Genomic DNA, 25,095 nt, shown 5'->3' on the forward strand with positions numbered 1-25,095 from the left:
TTCAGTAAGAAAATTGAGAGTTCTACCATAAATATGTAAACACTGAGTTCACTTGCTATTAATAGGACACCTGTGATAAAATATAGTGAGTCCCGAGAGTGTCTTCTGGTCAACAGTGAAGGCTGGTGCACCCTGCTCCCACTATGCTGTTTGTCAGAAGAACACCTTCTGTGAGCCTCCTAAGTCAGCTTCACCGCATGACATGATGCTAGAAATGACAAAGATCTAGAATTTTCCTCAGTTCCTATTTACACCCACCATCGGTTTACAGAATAATGTTTTTAGTAAAACTACTTAGATGTTTTGCTGTTATTGTGTTTATTGTCAAGTGTTCAGGGGACTAGGTCATGCAAGCTGGCTAATAAGACTTACTGAGTTGCACTGTCAGGTCAAGGATGTTTGGGAATTGGGGACGTAAAAGGACGATTTGTTAGATCCCCGTGGCTCACAAGATTGGATTTTCTTAGGGAAAGAATAAGTTAACAGATTAGACAATGGAAACTGCATGGGGAAAATGAAATCAGATCCAAATTTGATTTGTAGACTGAGCAGATGGAACCACATTCCACATTCCTTTCCTATTGCTGAACTGCTCTGAGCTCGTGAGAATCACAGAATTTTGAGAACTGTAGAGACGTTTCATGGAACAGAAAATAACAATTTCAGACAGGATCCATACAATGTTGACGGATTTGAAACGTATTTTAATTTTGTTTTCCTAAAGATTGGCACCTGAGCTAACATCTGCTGCCCATCTTTTTTTTTTTTCCCTCATCTTCTCCCCAAAGCCCCCCAGTACATAGAAGTATATTCTAGCTGTAGATCTTCTGGTTGTGCTATGTGGGACGCCACATCAGCATGGCCTGATGAGCGGTGCCATATCCGCGGCCAGGATCTGCACCGGCGAAACCCGGGGCCGCCGAAGCAGAGCGCGTGAACTTAACCACTCAGCCACGGGGCTGGCCCCCATATTTCAATTTTTCGGACCTGTCTTCGGAAGATAAAGTGTCAAGATGTATCGGAATTATCAAGTATCTGCCCTTTGAGTGTGGCTCAATTTTGAGAGCTGACTTAAGCCAAGAGTCAACTATCTCTGGAATTCTGGAGCCAAGCATAGGAACCCAAGACTATCTTAAAACGTTTTACCACTGGGTAGTGTTTGAGTTCATCTGGCTCAACAAAAATGTGTTCATGAAATGAAACCAAATTGGGGAGTACTATTAAGAAAGTTACCCTACAACTGAGATGCACTATAATTCTTGAGAATATCAGTCTGTAAAGTACCAATATTTTTATGAATTGTTAAAAGTGATCAATGATCAACTAGTTTTTCTAGAAGAAGAAATTTTCTCTTTTTTAGTGAGGAAGATTGGTCCTGAGCTAACATCTTTGCTGATCTTCCCCTTTTTTTTTTTTTGAGGAAGATTAGCCCTGAGCTAACTATTGCCAATCCTCCTCTTCTTGCTGAGGAAGCCTGGTCCTGAGTTAACATCTGTGCCCATCTTCCTCTACTTTATATGTGGGACGCCTACCACAGCATGGCATGCAAAGCGGTGCCATGTCCGCACCTGGGATCTGAACCAGGGAACCCCAGGCCGCTGAGAAGCAGAACGAGTGCACTTAACCGCTGTGCCACCGGCCCGGCCCCAATCTTCCCCTTTTTGCATGGGGAAGATTGTCCCTGAGCTAACATCTGTGCCAGTCTTCTTCTATTTTGTATGTGGGATGCTACCACAGAATGGCTTGATGAATGGTGTAGGTCTGCACCCGGGATTCAAACCTGCACACCCCAGGACGCCAAAGCAAAGTGTGCGCACTTAACCTCTATGCCACTGGGCTGGCCTCTACAAGAATAAATTTGAGAATCTTTTTAAGAAAGTTTCTGACATTTTATTCCAAAATAAGCCCAATGGTACAGTTATCAGGCTATACTTCATTCTTATTTTCAATAGAAATCCATATATCTTAAGATAGATAGATTTGTGATCATGAGCTCTAATAGTGAAAATAAGTGTGGACACTTCTACTCCACAGTAAATTCCTCATTCCCTGGAAGGGCACATAAAATTCCCAGAGAGAGAAGACTAAGGTAAACAGCTGCATGTTTTCCTAGATTTATCCTGATTTTGAGATATTACAAAACAATAACAAACATCTAAGAGGAAAAAAATCTAAAATACAGCAGCAGAAAGCTGAACCAAGACTTTTCCTTTTGGTTTAGTCATTAAATGTTAACTCAAACTCAAAAGATACAGTGCTTTAGGAAAGATACAGGTTTAACTGCCTTATAAATGGGGCAGTAGGACTCATGCCCCAAAGAAAAACTATAGGTTCAAAAATACAAACATATTCTACAAGGGTCTGAATAATTCATGAATCATAAACTCATAACAGTTCTGAGGACAAAAAAAAGGGAATTTCAGAGACACTTCTAGCCTCTGAGGCCAGAATCATGAAAGGCACAGCTTCCACAAAGAAAGCTTTGTCCCCTTTTCAGAGAGGAACACAAAAGCTAGAACTCAACTGCCTGCCCTAGAATGGCATTTCTCCCACTTATCCACAGTCACACCTACAGCAAGGTATCAGATACCTGCTATCAGTCAAGACCTATGCTGGGTATCGGGAATAGCGTAATAAGAGGCAAGAAAAACAAATTCAGGTGTACTCCACAAATTACCCTTTTTTTCTTTTCAAACAAATGCTTTTACAGCAAAATAGTAGAACTACCATTTGCATGTACGTACATTTAGTACCTTTACCTACCTTCTTTTCCATGCTAGGAGATCTTAAGCTTTGTTATTCGGAGCAAAGAAAGTAGCAGTGTTGAGAACCCACAGAGGTGAGTATCAGACAGGAAGTTCTCTCCTCTAACCCCCGGCTTTTAGTTACTGTGACTAGACATAAAGCTTGTTCTTAAACAGAACGTTACCGCTATCCTGTTGAAAATGTAGCTTCAGCAATGAGCAAATACAAAGCCTTTCCTGCATTCGGAGGGGCACAGCTAGGATCCCACTTTTGGAACGTAGAGAGAGATCAGCCAGACTGATTTGTCCAGAGCTCGCCCAACACCATAAGTATGTTTACTTCCTCCTAAGCTTGGCACATACTGAATCTCAGAGGTGGAAAAGAAGGGGCTTCAAAATAGAAGCCAAACAATTACAGGCTTCTAGAAAGAACAGAAGGGAAAAGTAAACAGTTCCAGTCTGAGTTGTATGAAAATAAGCCACGTGGTCTCAGGCAAGTCCTCAGCCTCAGTTTTCTAATCTGTCAGGTAGGGATAATGAAACACTGCTCTACCTGCCTCATAAAGCTGTTGCAAAAATTTTTAAATATTATGTAAATGAGACATTATTATGAGCCCTCGACCAGGGGCACTCTATCTATAGGAGTTTTTTTTTTTTTTAAGGTAAGCAATAAAATAGGCATATCTTCAGAAGGAGGATAGTTTACAACATGTTTTGGAAATGAAATCCACTTTGAGGCAGTTTGCCTGGTTTGTTTAGAGTTCATATTCCCAGTGGAAAGCCAAAAGAAATGCAGAAGACCATCTGTTCTAAGAAATCCCAGGAGCAGTGTCTGTCTGTCCGTCTCTCTCTTTACCAGGTAACCAGTGGCTTTGTCTTCTTGACATTCCAACCTTTCTTTTCCCCTAACAGAATATGCTTGCTCCTATTTATTCAGGGATCACAATGTTATCTCTGAACTTTCTCCTTTAGTCTAGAAGGGTCTGTTCTATAATTATGAGAAGTCCTTCATATCCCAATATTATCTACCATTACACTTTCTCTATCAAGTCTTCTCGTGGAAGGGGAACAAATTCATTCTGACCTAATCCTGTTCAGAAACACCCCAAATGGGTCAAAATCTCATGTAGTCATGTATGGAAGAACCTAACTCTCACCACTAGACTCCAGATCTCCAGAGTGGACTGGGTCAAACAGAAGCAGAACTTCTGTGGAGCTGCAAGATAAACAAGAATACTGGAAGCAGTGCTGATCTGGACTCAATGGACCCAGAGAGCTTCAGAGCTCTTGCACATCTTAAAAGAGACACCTTCAGGCCACAGTTAACATGACATGGAGCTCAGAGTGCTCACCTGCTTTAGTATCTGCCAAAACAACTAATGAACTCTGAAGAGATGGGCCATTTTAATGACATACGTATTAAAAAGTAGCACCTATGGCATAAAGGTAAGCGTTATATACCAAGTAGATTTCAATGAACAATTAACCCTTACATTCTCACCCACACCTATTACTTTTTAAGTTAAAATGATAATTTTTATAATAGTATGTCAAACTAGCAATAAAAGCAACGTATGTAGATTCTGCCCATGAAAATGTCCCTCATCTTAAAAATTAAAGTAGAAATAGCATAATCTCTTACGGATTTTTGTAGAAATAGGTTTTAATAAAAACTATCCTAAAGATACAGAGTCAAGGTGTTTGGAGTTTACCTAATTAGTCGGACAGTTTCCAGTTCCTCGGCCGTCGGTAAAGAAGTCATCTTCAGGAAAAGCATGTTGAAGGTGCAGTCATTCAGAAGCACGGCTGCCTTCTTCACATCACTGATGGTGATGGTGACTTCTGCTGTATTCGAAAAGAATTTCTGTGCAGTGTCAGCCAGGTACTGAACAGTGACGTCTCCAACTAATAAGAGGTCTATTTTTGCCTGAAAGACAAGAAAAAAAAGCAGAAGTGCCACATAATTATTATTTGGGCACAGGGAAAATGTCATGTATCAGAGGAAAAAATAAGTAAAGGCTACAAATAACACAATGACTGACTATGTAGCTGGACTGAATGGTCAACTATAAGTACCTCAAGGCCAGGAACTAATTTCAAGTCCTCAGGACCTAGGATAGTCAATGGATCTGAAGGTCGTGCTATTTTTAAAAGTTCTGCCTACAAATACTATTCCCCAGTGGCTTTCCTGCAAGTTTCTCTCTTGTCCTATTAACAATACACAGGATTCTTATGGCCCAGTTTCCCAATCCCCTGTCCTGCTGGAAAATCCGTTTACTAATGAGAGAACCAAACCGGTGACTCTCTCAAACTATTTTTTGGACTCTTTCACACTATTTTGATGAAATACACATTCCATACAACAGAGTAAGATCTAAATTCCCAAATCCTAAGAAACTCTCAAATAAAGTCCTTTGTTTACATGGAATATACATGATATTCACATCCCAACATTAGGAACTAAAAAGCCTCTTTATTTCCATTTGGGGATATTTTCAAATATAGTCAGTTGGGAAAAATATAATTTCCATCTTCATCTTCTATTTCTCTCTGTTTTATTCTCTATAGCTACTGAACACAATCCACTGAAAGTGTCAAAGAATGGAGATGCTTGAATTAATAGAAACAGTTGGAAATGCCAGGCCATAGACAGCTCCACATGAGAAAACAGATTTGGGAGTTGACCAGAGTTGAAGCCAAAAGAAGTGGGTGAAGGAGTTGGAAATACCTGTACAAAAAGAAAGGCAGCTCGCCAAAGACACAACCCTGCAGGGCAGAATGCTGGCACAGGTGGCCCACCATGGGGTGCACCTCCCCTTTCAGCCTGGTTTCTCAAGGGCTGCTGGAAAGAAAACGTGAGGCGCAAGAAACTAGGTGAGTTCAAAGTAAGCAAAGCTTGTGTACTTCTCACTTCTATCTACCTGCTAATTTTCTTCCTTCTTTTGTTAAAAAAAAAACATAGCGAGTCTTCCCGTACCCATCTCTCATATCCTAATTCAGTTCCCTCCCTAGAAGCAACCACTGTCAAGAGTTTGGTCTATATTCTGTCAGATAATTTCTACGTCAAACACATAAGTATAATGTGCATGTACATAGATAGCTTTTTTCATAAATAGGATATTGTATTTTTAAAAGTGAGTTGCTTTTCTCACTTAATACACTTCAACAACTCCTCAAAAATGCTGGTTCGCCGGGAACATTCTTTCTCATTTTTCAGGATGTTTTGATTTATTCTTTGAAACACGTTTTTTATCATTTGTTGTGATCTGAGGAGGAAAGAGAACATGTGCTCCTCTGTCGCCTTGATCCAATGTCCCTCATTCATGATGATGATAATGTATTGAACCATTCTCCTAGTGCTGGATTTTGATGTTATTACAACGCTGCGATGAACACCTTTATAAATATAGCTTTGTGCAAATAAGCATATATCTTAGAGACAAAATTGTAAGATCAGAAGGTAAGTTTTTGCTTTTGCTTTTCAACTTAATGCCAAACTGTTGTCCCCAAAAGATACAAAAATTTATGTCCCCACCAAGTGCATCTGGGTACCTATTTCCCCAAATCCTTAGTAAGACTGATTATACTTTTTTTTATTTTTTGCCAATATGTGAGCAAAAATACCCCTCAATTTCCCCTTTCACTTGCATTTTTCTAATTAATAGTAAAGCTGAGTATCTTTTAATTTTAGTGGTGATTTCCATTTCTATTTATTGCATAGTCTACTTATGATGCTTGCCTATTTATTAACTTTGTCCACCTTCCTATTTGTTGTTTAACTTCTTCTTCTTGCTCTGGAGGAGTTTATATACATATTCTGGATATAAGTCAACTATTTTTTCCTAGTCTGTCAGGGCTTTTAACTCGGACTATAAGGTCTCTTGTCACAAATATGTTTACTATTTAGTAACAAATCTACCAACAGATTCCTTTATGGCTTTGGTGAATTTTGTCTCGCTTTCAAAGCCATCTCTGTATTATTAAAATATGCTTTAATAGTGTATTCTAATATTTTCATGGTGTTATTTTTTGCATTTAGCTTTTTATCCCATCTGGAATTTATTTGGTGATTAACGTGAGGTAGGTGTCTAATTTCATCTTTTTCAAATGCAGAGTTATCTGCCCAACAGCATTACTGAATAATTATTGAATAGGTTAAACTTCTCTCAGTATTTTGAAATGCCATATATATATACGTTTGTATGTTTTTCCGGGCTTCATTCTGATCCATTGATCTCTTTGCCTACTCTTGGTTAATACCACACTGTTTAACTACTAGCTATTTATAGTATGTTTATATTTGATAGAACATATGTTTCCCTCCTTGCCGTTTTTCAATTTGGTTCTTAGATATTTTCCCACAATTTTTCTTCCAATAGAATTTTAGCATCAGCTTGTCAAGTTCCATAAGGAACCCTGTTAAAATTCTGATTACGGTTGTATCTCTGTTAAAGATTAATTAGGGAACATCATTACTATAGTAAGTCTCCCTATTTGGGAAGTATGACTCAGAGAATTCAGGCCTTTTTTGATGTCCTTCAGCTTTACAGTTACCTTCATATAGATTTTGCATGTGTTCTCATGTGTTTATTGCTAGATATTTCAAGATTTTGGAGTCACTGTGAAGGCTTTTGTCATTGCATTCTCTGACTGATTATGGTCGACATAGAGAATGCTATTGATGTCTCTGTGAGGACTTCGCTTCAAGTACTATATAACACTCTCTATTAAGTTCCAATATGTTTTAGATGATTCTTCCAAATTTCCTAGGTAGGTAATCATACTGACTTCAAAAATAACATTTTTGTCCCTGTTTCAAGAATTTATACCTTTTATTTATTGATCTTAAAGCATTGGCTAGAACATTCAAAACAATGCTGATAGCAGAGGTGACCATGGGCATTCTCACCTTGTTCCTGACATTAGTGGGAATATTTCAAAGGTTATTACCACTAAACATGATATGGAAGGTTTCTGGCCAATACCCTTTATCAAGTTAAAGAAGTTTCTATTTGGAGGCTAAGAATTTTAAATTAGAAATGAGCACTGAAATTTATCAAATGCTTTTTCAAAATGGTATTATTTTTTTTCTCCTTCGATCTGTTAGGTAGTGAATTACATTAACAGATTTCCTAATGTCAAGCCATCATTGCATTGGTGGGATAAACCTATACATAATATGTAATAGATTTAATTCATTCATTCTATTTTAGATTTTGCATCTATGTGTATAAGTGAAACCAGATACAATTTTGTTGTATTGTATTGTCTTATCCGGTTTGGGTATCAGGGTTATGCCAGCCTTTAAGAATGAAAGAGAAAGCTTCAACATTATTCTATGGTCTTGACTATTTTATAAAACATAGAAATTACCTGCTTCTCAAGGTTTAAGTAAAACGTCTGTGAAATCTGGGCCTGAAGCCATTTAGAGAAGTGGATTTTAGACTACCTTTAACAGCTCCTAGTGATTACTAGTAAATTTAAGTTTTCTATCTTTTCTAAAGTGAATTTTGTTTATATTTTAAAAAATCCATTCATCTATCTTTTCAAATGTATTAATTTTTAAATGCAAATAATATTTATTGTGCTGAGTTCATGCTTTTTTGTAACTAGAGGAAAATGTAATTAAATTTTTTCTATCTTCTTTTTCTAGAAATGTTTTATTAGAGACTATGTAACTGTGTGGTCCAATATGGTGGTCACAAGTGGCTATTTCAAGTCATGTTTAATTAAATTTAAAGTTTGAAATTCAGTTCAGTTACACTAGCCACATTTCAAGTGCTTGACATCCACATATGACAAGTGGCTACCGTCTCAGGAAGCATAATCACAGAGCATTTTCATTGTTGCAGAAAGTTCTATTGGACGACATAGCCCTCTAAATGGCACTTTGTCGTACCCTACAGATTTTAATATATATTGCATTCATGTTCATTCATTGCTAGTTCGTAATTTTTTATATTTCCATTTTAACCAAAGAGTTATATTAAACACCTATATAGAGATGTTTTTAATTTTCAAGAGGATAGTGGTTTTGGTTTTGATTCTCTATTTTTTTGGCTATTGACTAGTTGCTCATTTCTTATTTTAGTGCCTTGTCAATAGCAGATGCACCCTACATAACTCCTACATTTTAGAATTTGTTGATATTTTCTTTGTGGCCTGACACACAGCCAATTTCTATTAATGTTCCATGGATATTTGAAAACAATGTTATTTTCTGTTGGGCATATATTCTCTACATATCCTTTAGATCAAACTTGCTCATTGCTTTCTTGTTTATTTTGGGTCTACTTGATCTTTCAGTTCATGAGATAGATGTGTCAAAATCTTCCCTCTCTAATTATGGTTTGTCAATATATCAATTTGTCTAACTATAGAATCTATTTCTTTTCCTTTTTTTTTTTTTTTTTGAGGAAGATTAGCCTTGAGCTAACTCCTGCCAATCCTCCTCTTTTTGCTGAGGAAGTCTGGCCCTGAGCTAACATCCATGCCCATCTTCCTCTACTTTATATGTTGGACGCCTACCACAGCATGGCTTGCCAAGTGGTGCCATGTCACACCCAGGATCCGGATCAGCGAACCCCGGGCCACCAAAGCGGAACATGTGCACTTAACCGCTGCACCACCAGGCCAGCTCTAGCATTTATTTCTAATTATGGGTTAGGTACATAAAGGTTCATAATAGTTATACATATTCATATATATAACTATAATATTTAATATATACTCTACATTGACCTATATTTACATAGTATATATTAATATATATAAATTCATATGTTGACAATTATATAGAGAGAAAACTATATATATGAAATATACTTCTTTGTCCTTTTAATGCTTTTCACCTGAAATTTTTATTTTTTCTGATATATGGCACTTAGTTTTTTATACCTCTTTATTTTGAGCCTTTCTACATATTTTGATTTTGTGTGAATTTTGTAAATAGCATAGATTTGAATTTTTAGGGGTTTTTTTCACAATCTGAGATTTCAGTTTTTAATATAGGAATTTAAGTAATTGATTATATTAATGGCATTAACTAATGTGATGTAATTAACTAATATTAATTAATTGTGAAACATTTACAACTTAATGAGAAATGGTCTTACTCCTTTCATTTGTTCTTTCAGGTTTCCTGTTTACTATAATTTTGTTTCTTTTTTCCCATACCTTCTGTTACGCTGATCAAATTTTCCTTTCTCTCCTGCTGCTCCTACAATACTCTGGAAGTTAAACATCTTATTTGTGTTCTTTAAGTGGCACTGGGGCCCACAATCCAGCGCTTACTTTACATGGTAAAACTTCTATCATCAAAATGTCTTTGTCTCTGAACTTTGATGATATCGGGCCATTTCTTCTCACGCTCAGAGTGGCAGATGCAAAGAATAAGCTGTTTTGTTTCTCTTTTGGTGCTTTTCTCTTCTGCTATGGGTTCTGATAGTTCTCTAGGATGTGTCTGTTGGCACATCCTACTTGGCACTCAGCAGATCTTTGGCTCTGGAAATTTCCTTCTTTTATTTTTTCGATAATTTCCTCCTCTCTATTGTCTTTGTCTCTCCTTAGAAATCCTCTATTAGATGTTGGACATCCTAGATTGATCCTTCATGTCTCAACTTCTGAGAGACCTCCTTAACTTTATTTTTCATATCACCAGCTCAGTCTTCGGTCCTTCTAAAGATTTTTACAATTTCAGTTAACTTAATGTGAATTGCTCACTTTTTTCTTCTTTGGTAATTTTTCATAACCCATTATTTCTAGGATGTGATACCACTCTCTGAGGACAAAAATTACAATTTTAAACATTTTTTCCTATCCCCTTAATACTCTGTCTCTGGAATAGTTGTGTCTAGTGTCTGCACATCGGCAGTCTGGTTCCATTAACATCTGGCCATCCTTGGTTATCCAAACATAATGATGAATCAAGGACTCAGGTGACGTGTATAAGCAGTTTCCCCAGCAGTTGGGTGCTCTGTTTCTGCAGTGGCTGCTTGCTTTAAAGGGACAACTGACCAAGAATTTAGTGTGAGTGGGTCGGACAGTGGAAGCAAAGGCTGGGGAGCAAAGAGGCTGGGACCATTATTTGTCAAAAAAAGGCAGGCTTTACTCTGAAAACTAAGCACTTGAGTTTATTTCCCTCCTGGGAAGAGATGCCTTTCTTTTAATTCTTGTCAGTTAGAGAGGTCTGGAAATTATCAATACGAGGAGCCCATGTCCCCCACATAGTTCATTTTCTTTGGAAAGAGCAGTTACTTCTCTTTTACACTTTCTGTTTTTTTACTCTTTCTTTTACAGGGGTTAAAAGTACCATAGCTCCAGCTGTGGTAGGAATGAGCTGGGAGAGTCCAAGGCTAAAGAATCCAGGGGCCCACCTGGCTGCGGCGTTCTGCATACAGCCAGCTCTTCACCAGCTGAGCACCCTCTGGCTCACTTGCATCTTTGTTTCTGTTACCCTTCGGCCTGGACTATCACTAGAATTGTTTTACCTTTGCATTTCTTCTCTTCTCCATATCTTCTAACCTGTGGATTTCTGCTTTTGTGTTAGTGGCAATTTGATCCCACTTGCTTTCTAAATTTCAAGTCTTCCTGTGTTTTGGGTTTTTTTTTAATGTTCAGAGAGCAGCTGCTTTGTTCAGACCAAGAGTCCATTAAGGACTATGCATTATATTTGTTGTTATGTCCCCTTGGACTTTTAATTTGGAATCCACCCCACCACTATTCCCCATGATATTTACTTTAAGTACTGAAGGTATCAGCACATTTTAAAGTATTTCCTGCTTTGGAGGTTGGGGAGGATGGGGAAGCTGACATGTGTGCTCAATTCACCATCATGAGCCAATCTCACTCATCTGCCAACCCCTATTTTAAATAGGACAAAAATCCAAACTCCTTAGCATGGCCTTTCACAGCCTAATATCAACCCACATCACCAGCCTTATTTCCCTCCACTTCCCTCAAATATCTTGTGTTCTAAGAAGACAGCAGAATACTTTCACATGAGCTATGAAATTTGGAATTTCTACAGTTGAGAGTATCAGCACCCTTCAGGAGTATTTCCTTTTCATTTTATAAACATTCCTCATTTTCAACAGCCACCATGACACTTTTGAGTGCAGACTGTTTGTGACTCTCCACCAGAGCACAGGATTTCTTCCACACCAGTATCTTCATTTGTGAACCAAATGCCAAACATTGAAACAGTCATTAACAAGTTGTCATAAAAGGAGTGATTATAGTTTTCTGAATTAACCTGGTTTATTGAAGCAACCTATGAATGTCCCAAAATAACCCAACTGCTAAAGTAACCATATTTACCTTCCAAGCTGAGACACTTTTGAGAATGAAAGGGGGTGTTATTGATAATTACACAAAAATAACATGTATAAACCCAGAGTGTCCTGGGCCATGAATAACTTGTAAAATTTTCTATTAGATTTCTTTAGGTAATATGGACATTTTAACTATGTTTATTCTTCCAATCCATGAGCATGGAATATCTTTCCATTTCTTTATGTCTTCAATTTATTTCAATAATGTCTTATAGTTTTCAGGATAGAGGTCTTTCACCTCCTTGGTTAAATTTATTCCTAGTTATTTTGTTCTATTTGTTGCAATTATAAATGGGATTGTATTCTTGACTTCTCTTTCTGCTAGTTCATCATTAGTGTATAGAAATGCAACTGATTTTTATATGTTGAATTTGTACCCTACAACTTTGCTGTAGTTTTTGATTATTTCTAATAGTTTTTGGTGGATTCTTTAGAGTATTCCATATATAGAATCATGTAATCCACAAACTGTGAGTTTTACTTTTCTTCCTTTCCAATTTTATTTCTTTTGCTTGCCTAATTGCTCTGGCCAAAACTTCCAGTACTATGTTGAATAAGAGTGGTGAGAGTGGGCACCTTGTTCCTTTTTTCAGATTCAGTGCAATCCCAATCAGAAATCCAATGACAATCTTCTTCATGGAAATAGAACAAGGAATCCTAAAATTTATATGGAACAACAAAAGACCCTGAATAGCCAAAGCAATCATGAGAAAAAAGAACAAAGCTGGAGGTATCACAATCCCTGACTTCAAAATATACTACAAAGCTATTGGAATCAAAACAGCATGGTACTGGCACAAAAACAGACACACAGATCAATGGCACAGAACTGAAAGCCCAGAAACAAAACCACACATCTATGGACACTTGATCTTCAACAAAGGAGCCAAGAACATACAACAAAGAAAGGAAAGTCTCTTCAACAAATGGTGTTGGGAAAACTGGATAGCCACGTGCAAAAGAATGAAAGTAGAACATTAGCTTATACCATACACAAAAATTAACTTTAAATGGATTAAAGACTTGAATGTAAGACCTGAAAACATAAAACTCCTAGAAGAAACTATAGGCATCAGTCTTAGCCATACCTTTTCAAATACCATGTCTACTCAGGCAAGGAAAACAAAAGAAAAAATAAACAAATGGGACTACATCAGACTAAAAACCTTCTGCAAGGTAAAGGAAACCACAAACAAAACGAAAAGACAATCCACCAACCGAGAGAAAATATTTGCAAATCACATATCCAACAAAGCGTTAATTTCCAAAATACATAAAGAACTCATACAACTCAACAACAAAGAAACAAAGATCCAATCAAAAAATGGCCAGAGGACATGAACAGACATTTTTCCAAAGAAGATATACAGATGGTCAACAGGCACATGAAAAGATGTTCAACATCACTCTTAGGGAAATACAAATCAAAACTACAATGAGATATCACCTCACACCTGTCAGAATGGCTAGAATTAACAAGAAATAACAAATGTTAGAGAGAATGTAGAGAAAAGGGAACTCATACACTGCTGGTGGGAATGCAAACTGGTCCAGCCACTCTGGAGAACAGTATGGAGCTTTCTCAAAAAATTAAAAATAGAAATACCATACAATCCAGCTAGCTACTATTGGATATTTATCCAAAGAACGTGAAATGAACAATTCAAAGAGATTTATGCATCCCTGTGTTCATCACAGCACTGTTCACTATAGCCAAGACGTGGAATCAACTCAAGTACCCATCAATGGATGAATGGGTAAAGAAGATGTGTACACATACACACACACACACACACACACACACAATAGGATACTACTTAGCCATAAAAAAGACAAAATCAAAAAAAAAAAAAAAATGGTGCTGGCCCTGTGGCCGAGTGGTTAAATTTGTGCACTCCGCTTCTGCGACCCAGGGTTTCACTGGTTTGGATCCTGGGCACGGACATGGCACTGCTCATCAGGCCACACTGAGGCGGCATCCCATATAAAACAGAGGAAGACTGGCACAGATGTTAGCTCAGTGACAATCTTCCTCAAGCAAAAAGAAGAAGGTTGGCAACAGATGTTAGCTCAAGGCCAATCTTCCTAACCAAAAAAACCCCCAAAAAACAACTTTCTATTAGAAAGGTTTATTTTCTTTTTCCCTTAAAACATCCATAAGATGCACTTTATGCATCTCTTTAAATATGCTTGATATCTATTTATTCTCTACATGAATATTTATTGAGCCCCTACTACAGGGCAGACCCTGTACTGGGAATACAGGTGAACAGACAGACAGGTCCCTGCCCTCACAGGGCTTACACTCTAGAGGTCTTTTTTCCTGCTGATGATAAGAAAGGATGGCTTTCAGTCCTTGGAACACAGGAAGAATGGTGTATGAGCCTCAGTTCTACCAAAGCTGTTACTGATTCTTGTTTAAAAGCCTGATGCAGCAGGAAGAAGGCAAAGGCTTTGGAGGCACATAGACCAGTCTGTCACCTAGTTCAGCCACTTTCTGATGGCTTTGAGTAAGATACTTAAGTGATCTCCATCCAGGGGAGAACAATACTTATATCACAAGACTGTTATACTGAGAAATGTTTGTACAATGCCCTCTAGGTGGTATTTACTGCCATGTTTTCTCAAATAATACCGAACTTGAGCACAAAGAACACAGAAGACGTCAAATCAATCTGATGGGGAAGAAGGAGGTGAGAGGCAGAATGAGAGCGGAAAATGCACCCATGCCAGGCAGCAAAAACAGCCCAAAATCAAACTGCTCTCTGCATTACTTGAGCCATAGGGCTCGGAGAACACGGCCTACGGAGGAGCAAAAGTAAGTCTGGAACAGCAGACATCAGCTGCTAACTTGAACCCTTTCCGGGCTAGCCCCGGGGCTTCTGACTGCCTGAGTGTTTCCCCTCAGGCTCACTTCTCAATTTCCCCAGAACCTTTCAGCTAGTCTTGTGGAGAACAGTTGGGAGTGAGCGCTGAAGGGCAGAACACAGGTGCCGGGGAGTGGGAAGAAATCCAAGAGGAGGTGGGAAGGAGATCCAGACGGGACGAGTCGGTGCAGCAGCACTAGCTGGCCATTCAGCGCGGGAGTCTGAAGTCTTGCAGAGTGCCTTGCAGCACGACAGGGGGCATGAAACAAAGCAGCTCTGGAAAGAACTGATTTGCTCTCCTGCCAGGTCTTCCTTCCCTGCCCTCCAAAATCAGTGCCATCACACACTCGGAACATTAATAATCAGACAAATTAGTCCACTGTCCGAGTCCACCATCCCAAGGTAACTCGAATTAACCAAGCAGCTTCTCATCAACTTAAATCTGAATATTTATTCAGTTAAAAATATCTTGTTGATGGCGTAACATGAACATAGGTGATGAGAAGGATCCACTGAATAATACAAGGAAAAGGAATAGAACTTCCTAGCACATTCTGCTCTGGAAAACTGCCTTTCAGTACATCTGATTTTCACCTGTAAGCGCCACAACTGGAACTGATTCCAACTTCATTTGGCAGAAAATTTTTCTCTATTTGAATCGCTTACTGCACCTTTCTTATTTTTTTTTAAACAAAACCAGTCCATATCCATTGGGAAAGACTGGAAAATTCAAAAAAGCCTAAAGAGAAAATAAAAAGCATCTGTAATTCCACCACTCAGGGATAAACACTACGAACACCTTGGTGTGGCTCTTTCAAGTGTGAGCACTTTTTACGACTTGACATCATCCCCACCAATGTTCTCTATCCACTCTGATTGCTGAGATCACAGTAACACGCAGGGCACTCCAGGCTCCACAGTTTTTAAAACACTGGATTTCCATTTGCAATCTGTGGCAGGCTAAACCCTTAATTAGTAACAGCAGGTGCCAAAGTGCTTAAAGTAAACCACGCCTACACTTTAGTGAGTTGTTATTTATGTCACTCTTATCACCGGGAGCAGCACTGACAATCAGGACAATCAGCAGCAGCTGCAGGGGCTGACGCTCTCACGGGGCCATCGAGGGCCTCCAGTTTCCCCAGGAGTCAAGGGATTTAAACAGCTCTGTCTGGAGGAACTGAGCAAGCTGCTCTTAGGATGCAAACAAAGCGTCTGTTGCGGCTTTGGACTTTCTTAGGGGCAGGAAACCACAATTATTTACGTCCTACTAGATAATCAAATAGTTTATTACGAGTTCCATTTTGTGCAGCTTTTCCTAATCCTGCACCATAAAATACTATTTTTCCTTTGCGTTTAAGCAGGTGCCTCCATTTTGAAATAATTAAGAAAACATTAAACTGGTCCACTCCAAAGTGGTAACAATTCCATTTCAGAAAACCCGTCCTTAAGGAGTGAGGAGATTTAAGTATGCAGAACCTTCTAAAGGGCAATAAAGCTTCACGCAGCCCAAAAAGTGTCCCCCTCATATTTATCAAGATGTGTGAAATACTGAATAAGAGAAAACCAACACCGGCTTGCCTTGCTTTCTGGGGTGGGTGAGGTTTTGTGTATGCTTTCTTCCTACTAGGCCAGTAATCGTCTTTCATTTTTATCTAAAACAGCCACAAAAGTGATCTTGTACTTCTGCTAAGGGGAGAATAAATCAGATGCTTTCACAAGAGGCCAGTGGGCTTTCTGCGTTCCACGGAGGGGGGCAGGATGTGTGAAGCCAGCAGATGCCTCTTCCTGCCCGCGGCTTTGGTTTCCAGGCACAAGTGCCTGTTTGGGTGTAAGGCTGAGGAAGGACGTAGGAGGACACTTTGGGACGCCAGGTCAGTAAACAACCTGAGCAGGGCATGCTAAGTTGTGCAGAGACAAGAAAGCTGAAAATAAACTTTCCTATGTTCAAACTAAAACCAAAATTGTCGTCATTCACATTTTGTCTGGCCATCAGCCCCAAATACCTACGGAGTTTTGGCCCTAGGTAACTCTGCAAACGGTCTTCAGCTTCAAACATGATTTTAAGTTGGGCAAGAGTCAAGAGCTAGAGAGGGATTTCTTGGTACATCGGTTCAGTCCACTCTCCTCCTTCGGCCTCCTTTCCTGGGATGATTTAGCCAGTCCCCAACCCCAGGAGGGCAAGGCCCAGTGCTCGCCCGCGCCCTGGCGGGGGCCCTGCCTGCAGCCGCCCTCCCGGGCTGTCCCCAGAATGGGAGACGCCTGCGCCCGCCTCGCTGGCTCAGGGGGCCGCCCGGGCCGCGCGCGGCTATCAGCGCAGCTGCCTCCCCTTCCTCGTCCTCCGCCCCTTACCTGGCCAGAGATTTGGCCGAGCTCACAGCCGATAATTGAGGCCGCCATGGCCCGTTGCCCACGTGCCGGGTCCTGGGGCAGCCTCCCCGCAGGAGGAGCTCGCAAAGGCGCCGCGTCCAGGCCGCCTGGCCGCGCTAATGCCTCGTGGCCCGCAGCTGCGGCCGCGCACGCCCCGGCCGCCCTTAAAGCGGCCCTGCCGCCCCGGCCTGGGCGCCTGGCGGAGCAGGACAGTGGGCCCCGCAGGACCCGGGCTGCTGGGGGCGCTGCCGGGGAGGGGCTGCCCCAGGTGCGCTGGAGGTCCTTAGGGGACCCTGTCATTGGCACGCTGCCCACCCAAAGTTCCATTCCCTATTCCCTGGGCGATCGCGGGGCCCCAGGCCTAACGTAGAACGGCCCCTGTCCCGCCTGAGGTTGGTCTAAAAATCTTAAGGTTATCAGTGGAAATCTTTCAAGTTTAAATGTTAGGAATTACCAAACAGATTAATTTCTTTTTACTAGACGAATGTATGTAGAGGATAGGGAAGGAGAGTGCTGCCATGGTGCTTTCCGTCCAAACTACCAAGAAATTAAAAAGTTTAGAAGCATTTCATTTTGTCCTGTGATTGAACAAGTATTCCCATTTTCTCAACGGAGACAGTGAAGCAATGAGAAAGTCTTCTGGTCGCCGCGGCTATGCAACCCGCTTCGTTCCGCCGTCTCTAGAGATTTTATTGAGACCTACTGCGTGCCAGGACCTGTATCGGATCCTTCCTCTTGCCGTCTTGACTACCGTCCTGGATTTTCTATTGCTGGAAGTTGAGGGGAGGGAGAGGGAGGTATCTGACGTTCTGTCGCATTGGATTTGCCTAGACTCTTGATCTCACTTGAACATGTCATACAAACGTGCTCTCCTTGAACCCCCAGGACCTGACCTCTGGGTAAGCCTCCTATTTCCTGAGCAGGTGGTGGTGTGTTCTGGGGGCCTGATTTAGATCATGAGAGCGTCCAAAAATATTATGGTGGTTCTCTATGATTCTGATGGAAGAAGAGGTGCAGATAAATTTCTGATGGGATCATTCTGCATTATTTTTGGCAGTAAATGTATATATATATGTGTGTGTGTGTGTGTTGTTTTTTTCTTTTGAGGAAGAATAACCCTGAGCTAACATCCGTGCCCATCTGCCTCTACTTTTTGTATGTGGGACGCCTGCCACAGCATGGCTTGCCAAGAGGTGTGTAGGTCCGCATCCTGGATTCCAACTGGCGAACCCCTGGCCACGGAAGCCACCTAAGCTAACATGTGTTGCCAATCTTCTTTTTGTTTTTCCCCTTCTTCTCCCCGAAGCCCCCCAGTACATAGTTGTATATTCTAGTTGTAGGTCCTTCTGGCTCTCTATGTGGGACGCTGCCTCAGCATGGCCTGCTGAGCAGTGCTGGGTCCAGGCCCAGGATCTGAACTGGCGAAACCCCAGCTGCCAAGGCAGAATGGCAAACTTAACCACTCGGCCAAAGGGTTGGCTCCCACATGTTTTAATAGATAGGAATTTTGACTCTTGATTGCTTTTCCAATTAATCAATTGGAGTTAATTAATACTGAGAGTATCTAGATAAACGTCTGTGAGGCTGTCAGCTCAGCAAAATAGGACAAAGGGGAAGTCATACCCAGGCACAGGGTGGGGTGTGAATTGAGGCAGTTTGGAGCATTTTCCCCCATATGGTAATCAGGTTTGCATTGCTCCAGAGTTCTAGATTAGCAAGTCTGACACTAACAGTGACAAAGACATTGTTGAAACTGATGCCGACTCATTGCTTTCAAATTTGAGTGGACAGTACCCCAAAGTTTATGTGAGAGGAAATAATCATTCCTGTGTTGCAAGAAGCAAAAAAGAGAATAAATCTCTTCTGCATCAAGAATAGAAGATTCTAAACTTCATAGGAATAAAATTATTTTAATAGTTTCCAATTTCCTAAAAGAAAGAAAAAGAAAGCTTATTTTATAAATGAGCAGCCATCTACTATAAAACAATGACTCTCACTGGAGGCAATTTTGCTCCCCAAGGGACATTTGCCAATGTCCGGAGACACTTCGGTTGTCAAAACTGGCATCTAGTGGGGAGAGGTCAGGGATGTTGCTAAACATCCTACAATGCACCGAAGAGCCCCCTACAAGAGAGAATTATATGGCCCAAAGTGTCATTAGTGCTGGGGGTGAGAAGTTCTACTATAAAGCTTCTGAATTATAACATAGAATTTCTTTGTCACCTTTAACATTCTTTGTTTTTATTTCGTATATTTTTTTATTGAGTTCATAATAGTTTACATTGATGTGAGATTTCAGTTGTACATTATTTCTCATCTGTCACCACATAAGTGCTCCCCTTCACCCCCTGTGCCCCCACCCTCCTTCCCCTGGTAACCACTGAACTGTCTTCTTTGTCCATGTGTTTGTTTATATTCCACACGAGTGAAATCATCTGGTGTTTGTCTTTCTCAGTCTGACTTATTTCAATTAGCATAATTCCCTCCAGGTCCTTCCATGTTATTGCAAATGGGATGAATTTGTCTTTTTTAAGGCTGAGTAGTATTCCATCATATGTATATACCACATCTTCTTTATCCAGTCGTCAGTCAATGGGCACTTGGATTGTTTCCACGTCTTGGCTGTTGTGAATAGTGCTGCAATGAACATAGGGGTACATATTTACTTTGTTGATTTCAAGTTGTTTGGGTAGATACCCAGTAGTAGGATAACTGGGCCATACGGTAGTTCTATTTTCAGTTTTTTGAGCAATCACCATATTGTTTCCCATAGTGGCTGCACCAGTCTGCATTCCCACCAGCAGTGTATGAGAGTTCCCTTCTCTCCACACCCTCTCTAACATTTGTTATTTTTAGTCTTAGTGATTATAGCCATTTTAACAGGCGTAAGGTGGTATCTTAGTGTAGTTTTGATTTGCATTTCCCTGATGATTAGTGATGTTGAACATCTTTTCATGTGTTTATTGGCCATCTGTATATCTTCTTTGGAAAAATGTTCATATCCTCTGCCCATTTTTTGATCTGGTTTTCTTTATTGTTCAGTTGTGTGAGTTCCTTATATACTACAGAGATTAACCTGTTGTTAGACATATGATTTGCAAATATTTTCTCCCAGTTGGTGGGTTGTCTCTTTGTTTTGATTCTAGTTTCTTTTGCCTTGTAGACGCTCTTTAGTCTGATGAACTCCCACTTGTTTATTTTTTCCTCTGTTTCCCTTGTCTGAGAAGACATCGTATTCAAAAAGATCCTTTTTAGTTGATGTCAAAGAGTGTACTACCTATATTATCTTCCAGGAGGTTTTATAGTTTCAGGACTTATCTTCAAGTCTTTGATCATTTTGAGTTTATTTTTGTGTATGACGTGAGATAATAGTCTACCTTCATTCTTTTGCATGTGGCTGTCTGGTTTCCCCAACACCATTTATTGAAGAGACTATCTTTTCTCCATTGTATGTTCTTGGCACCTTTGTCGAAGATTAGCTGTCCATAGATGTGTGGTTTTATTTCTGGGCTTTCAGTTCTGTTCCATTGATCTATGTGTCTGTTTTTGTATCAGTGCCATGCTGTTTTGATTACTATGGCTTTGCAGTACATTTTGAAGTCAGGGATTGTGAGACCTCCAGCTTTGTTTTTTTTCCTCAGGATTGCCTTAACAATTAAGGGTCTTTGGTTGCCCCATATGAATTTTAGGATTCTTTGCTCTATTTCCGTGAAGCCTTTAACATTCTTGAATCATACTCATTATATTATTGGATACAAATGTGCAGATGGATGCTCTTTGTGGTTCCCAAGAGTAAAAATATGCTACTTATGCTCTTGATGAAAAACTGAATACTATGAATTACAAAATATGACAAGAATAATTCTACGTAGAGAAATATATTTTAAAACTTGCACTCAAAATTAACAATTCATATCATCTCTTAGAAAATAGTTTTCCGGTAATTTAAAATTATTGGCATTCATAGTATATGCTTTACATTATTTTCCCCGAAAATTAAATTATAATTGTTTTTCACAATATGCCTATATTCTGAATAGGCTTGTAAGTAATACAGTATCCATGGTGTGTTCAAATGAACTCTTATCAAGCACCTATGCTTAAAATGTTTCCAAATTTTCCATCCAGCTATTTTACAGGAACTGTTATATATAAGCTATGTCCAAAATTGTTGCTTACTGACTTGTTCTTGGAATTACAGAAATTTAGAACTCGATGGGACCCTAGAGATTACCTAATTGTCTTCCCTTTCAAAGATGCTGAGGCCAGAGAATGCTCTCATAAGGAATATAACCATGGAAGTTGAAGGTCAGAGAATTAATTAAATTCAACCATTTTTTTACTTACTAAATTTTTACATTTACTAATGCACTAAACTCACTTTTTAAATACAGTAGTTTCCCCTTATCCACCGATTCATTTTCCACAGTTTCAGGTACCTGCAGCCAACCAAGTTCCAAAAATACTAAATGGAAAATTTCAGAAATAAACAATATATGTTTTAAATTGCATGGGTTCTGAGTAGCATGATGAAATCTCCCACCATCCTGCTCCATCCCGCCCTGGGAAGTGAATCATCCCTTTGTCCAGTGTGTCCAGCTGTATACACTACCCGTCTGTTAGTCACTTAGCAGCCATCTCGGTTATCGGCTCAACTCTTGCAGTATCACGGTGCTTGTGTTCAAGTAACCCATTTTACTTAATAATGGCCCCAAAGTGAAAGAGTAGTGATGCTGGCAATTCTGATAAGCCAAGGAGAAGCTGTAAAGTGCCTCCTTTAAGTGAAAAGGTGGAAGTTCTCGACTTAATAAGGCAAGAAAAAAAAATCCTATGATGAGGTTGCTAAGATCTATGGTACATTTTATTACAGTATAGTTATAAAAATTCTATTTTATTATTGGTTGTTGTTCATCTCTTACTGTGCCTAATTTATAAGTTAGACTTTATCATAGATATGTATGTTTAGGAAAACATATAGTATATATAGGGCTCAGTACTGTCTGCCATTTCAGGGATCCACTTGGGGTCTTGGAATGTGTTCCTCGCAGATAAGGCGGAGACTACTGTACATGCAGTTTTACACACCATGCTTGCACTATCTTTGGGATATTACATCCGAGAGTCTACCATAACTTGACTAACCATTAAGTTCCATTATAGAATACGAACAAGGATATTTTCATAATGTTAACTGATGAAGTTGATTTTTGCTTCCACTTTTGCCATCTCCCCCCTTCTCCTTTCAGGCAATTCACCGTAGAATAGCCAGAATGAGCTTTTAAAATACAAATCAGAATATTAACTCCTTTTCTCAAAACGATCCACTCAGAAAAAAGTCCAAATTCTTTCCCATGTCCCACAAGACTTTCTATCATCTGACTCTCCAGCCTTGTCTCTCACCATTGTTACAACCTTTCCCAACCTCTGGTCACACTGCCTTCTTCTTGCTACAATACCAGTAAGTGCAAAGCTACACTTTGCCCTTGTTCTTCCTCCTGCTTGGAGTGGTCTTCCCCATTTTCCCCCTCCCCCAGACGTCTCCATTTCATTTAGATTTCTGTTATGATGTCATCTCCTCCAACACTCCCTGTCAAATGGAATAACTTCTTTATTTTTCTTAACATCATTTTTCTAATGTTATATAACATATTTATTTGTTTTTACTTCTCTTTCTCCCCTCTCTAGAACAGAGAATTTGTCTGAACTATCTACTACCATCACCTTGGTCTAGAAAAGTGCCTGGCTCATAGCAGGCACTTAAAATATTTGAATGAATGAATGAAAGTTATTTCAGTATTTATTGGTATATGTGGACTCAGATTTCGGTCTTTCTGGCTCCAAGGCAAGGCCTACCATCTGTCCCCTATTTCATATTTCCATTCATTTTCTAGTGGAAAGAAAAAGAAAAAGTTTGGAGGAAAGGATAAAATATTGCATGCACCAAAATGACAAGCTTGGTATCTCAAGGCTGAAACTAAAATAAATTGTATTGTTGTTGGCACAGGAAAGATAGAAAGATCCATTTCAATCATGTTCTTTCCCTATTTAAAAACGTGCAGGACTCCTCTGCTTATCAAATTAAGTTCTCATTCCTCAGTGTGACATGAGGGCCCACATTATCTTGTGCCAATCTGGCTTTCTAGATTCAGCTTTTGACTAAGTAGAGTAGTTTCTATTTCCTGCTGGTGTCCTGGGATTCCCCTCAGCAGGCCCCAATGTAGGATGCCCACCACAGAGAGAGTAACCTCTTTCCTTGGAACTGTAGTGCTGATGGGATGAATTCCCTGAAGCCTTAAGAAGTCCTGAGCCACCTTTAAGGGATAGCATTGTTCAGTGATTTGGGAACTGCCCTGGATATTTCTTCTCATCCTCCCCAGCTGCTAACTCATTTATCCCTTGGTCTTCTTTGGTTCTGCCCTCAGCCTAAAACCTTTTTCTGTCCTGTTATCCCTGCATCAAAGAGGATAGGATGCCTCCTGCTCACATGCCTCCTTCCTGCCTCTGGCACAGATCTCCTAACCTGCAAGTTCAGTTCTGACACCTGCATTGGGTAGGGGTTAGCACACTTACCACTGAGCATTCTCATTTGTCTTGGCTTGGGGTCTCTCCCACACTACCCTCTGACTCACACTTTCCTTTTGTGGTTCATCTGGGAAGACAACAGGAAAATTCTCAAAATATTCCTCATTCCATCTCACACCTCTGCTCAGCAATTAGAACTCTATTTCAGTAGCGTGATAAGGCAGAGATTGTGTTGCTAGACTTTATATCCTAGGATCTGGTATATAGAGGGTGATCAGTAAATACAAGTTTTCCCCAATGAGTTAGGGACCATTGCCATTAGGCAGTGATAAAGGTCTAAAAATAGGACCAACTTCTAATGATGCCCCGCAGTTGATTGCACTAAGTGACAGTTTTCTCCTCATCCAATACACCAATTCACTTTCAACAGCAGGGTTTAGTTCTACTGAATTAAAATGAGGCAAATCTGTCTCATTTTAGCCACAAGTCTTTGCTAGGAAATCTGGAGCTTTATCAAGGTGACACTGTAACTATGGATGAGGAGCTGTGTCATACAAGGTCCAGAGTGAGGCTAGGCACTGCCATGTTGATCAATTTGAAAGGCATCCTCCCAGGGTAACAACACAGCAGAACCATTAGATGCAGCTGCCCTGGAGTCACTGATTCTGGCTCTACTACCTGAGGAGACCATGGAGTTACAGTGTAGCTAATTTTCCTTTAGCCACAATGACTGCCAACTTGAAGTCAGGAGGAATTTCTACATCGCAAACGAGTGACACAATCTTAAAGGAGAGAAGTTTCTGGTTTGTGAAGGTGGGGGATGAGGTGAAGGAGAAAAAGTATTGTTCACACTTTCCTTGTGAATTCTTAGATGTATACTAACATGAGTTAAAGGTCAGCTGGGGGCTGGCCTGGTGGTACAGCAGTTAAATTCACACGTTCCACTTCGGCGGCCCGGGGTTCACCAGTTCAGATACCAGGCACAGACCTATGCACTGCTTGTCAAGCCATGCTGTGGCAGGTGTCCCACATATAAAGTAGAGGAAGAAGGACATGGCTGTTAGCTCAGGGCCAATCTTCCTCAGCAAAAAAAGAGGATTGGTGGCGGATTTTAGCTCAGGGCTAATCTTCCTCAAAAAAATAGAAAAAGTCAGCTGGAGTAATTTTTATTTTTTTATTACCAAAAATGGCATACATATCAAAGAATATATATTATATACATATTAGAGATGTACAATATAAAGTATATGAATGTATATGTAG

At 39.9% G+C, this 25,095-nt stretch overlaps 2 protein-coding genes across 3 annotated transcripts in view; both read right to left on the reverse strand.

The window, feature by feature from the left end:
• SOHLH2 (spermatogenesis and oogenesis specific basic helix-loop-helix 2) overlaps positions 1–4,665 on the reverse strand; it is a 39,731-nt gene extending 35,066 nt beyond the window's left edge. Inside the window, exon 1 of the mRNA XM_023621337.2 lies at positions 4,457–4,665. Coding sequence (XP_023477105.2) covers positions 4,457–4,521 — 65 coding nt within the window. The 5' untranslated portion in view covers positions 4,522–4,665. The remainder of the gene's footprint in view (positions 1–4,456) is intronic.
• CCDC169 (coiled-coil domain containing 169) overlaps positions 4,457–25,095 on the reverse strand; it is a 97,982-nt gene continuing 77,343 nt past the window's right edge. Inside the window, exon 8 of one of the 2 annotated variants that reach the window (XM_070239531.1) lies at positions 4,457–4,671. In XM_070239531.1, coding sequence (XP_070095632.1) covers positions 4,662–4,671 — 10 coding nt within the window. In that variant the 3' untranslated portion in view covers positions 4,457–4,661. Of the gene's footprint in view, positions 4,672–19,530; positions 19,948–25,095 lie in introns of those variants that run through there. The other variant, XM_070239529.1, reaches the window with a different exon arrangement.

This window comes from Equus caballus, chromosome 17 (assembly GCF_041296265.1).
Source record: "Equus caballus isolate H_3958 breed thoroughbred chromosome 17, TB-T2T, whole genome shotgun sequence".
Taxonomy (NCBI): Eukaryota; Metazoa; Chordata; class Mammalia; order Perissodactyla; family Equidae; genus Equus; species Equus caballus.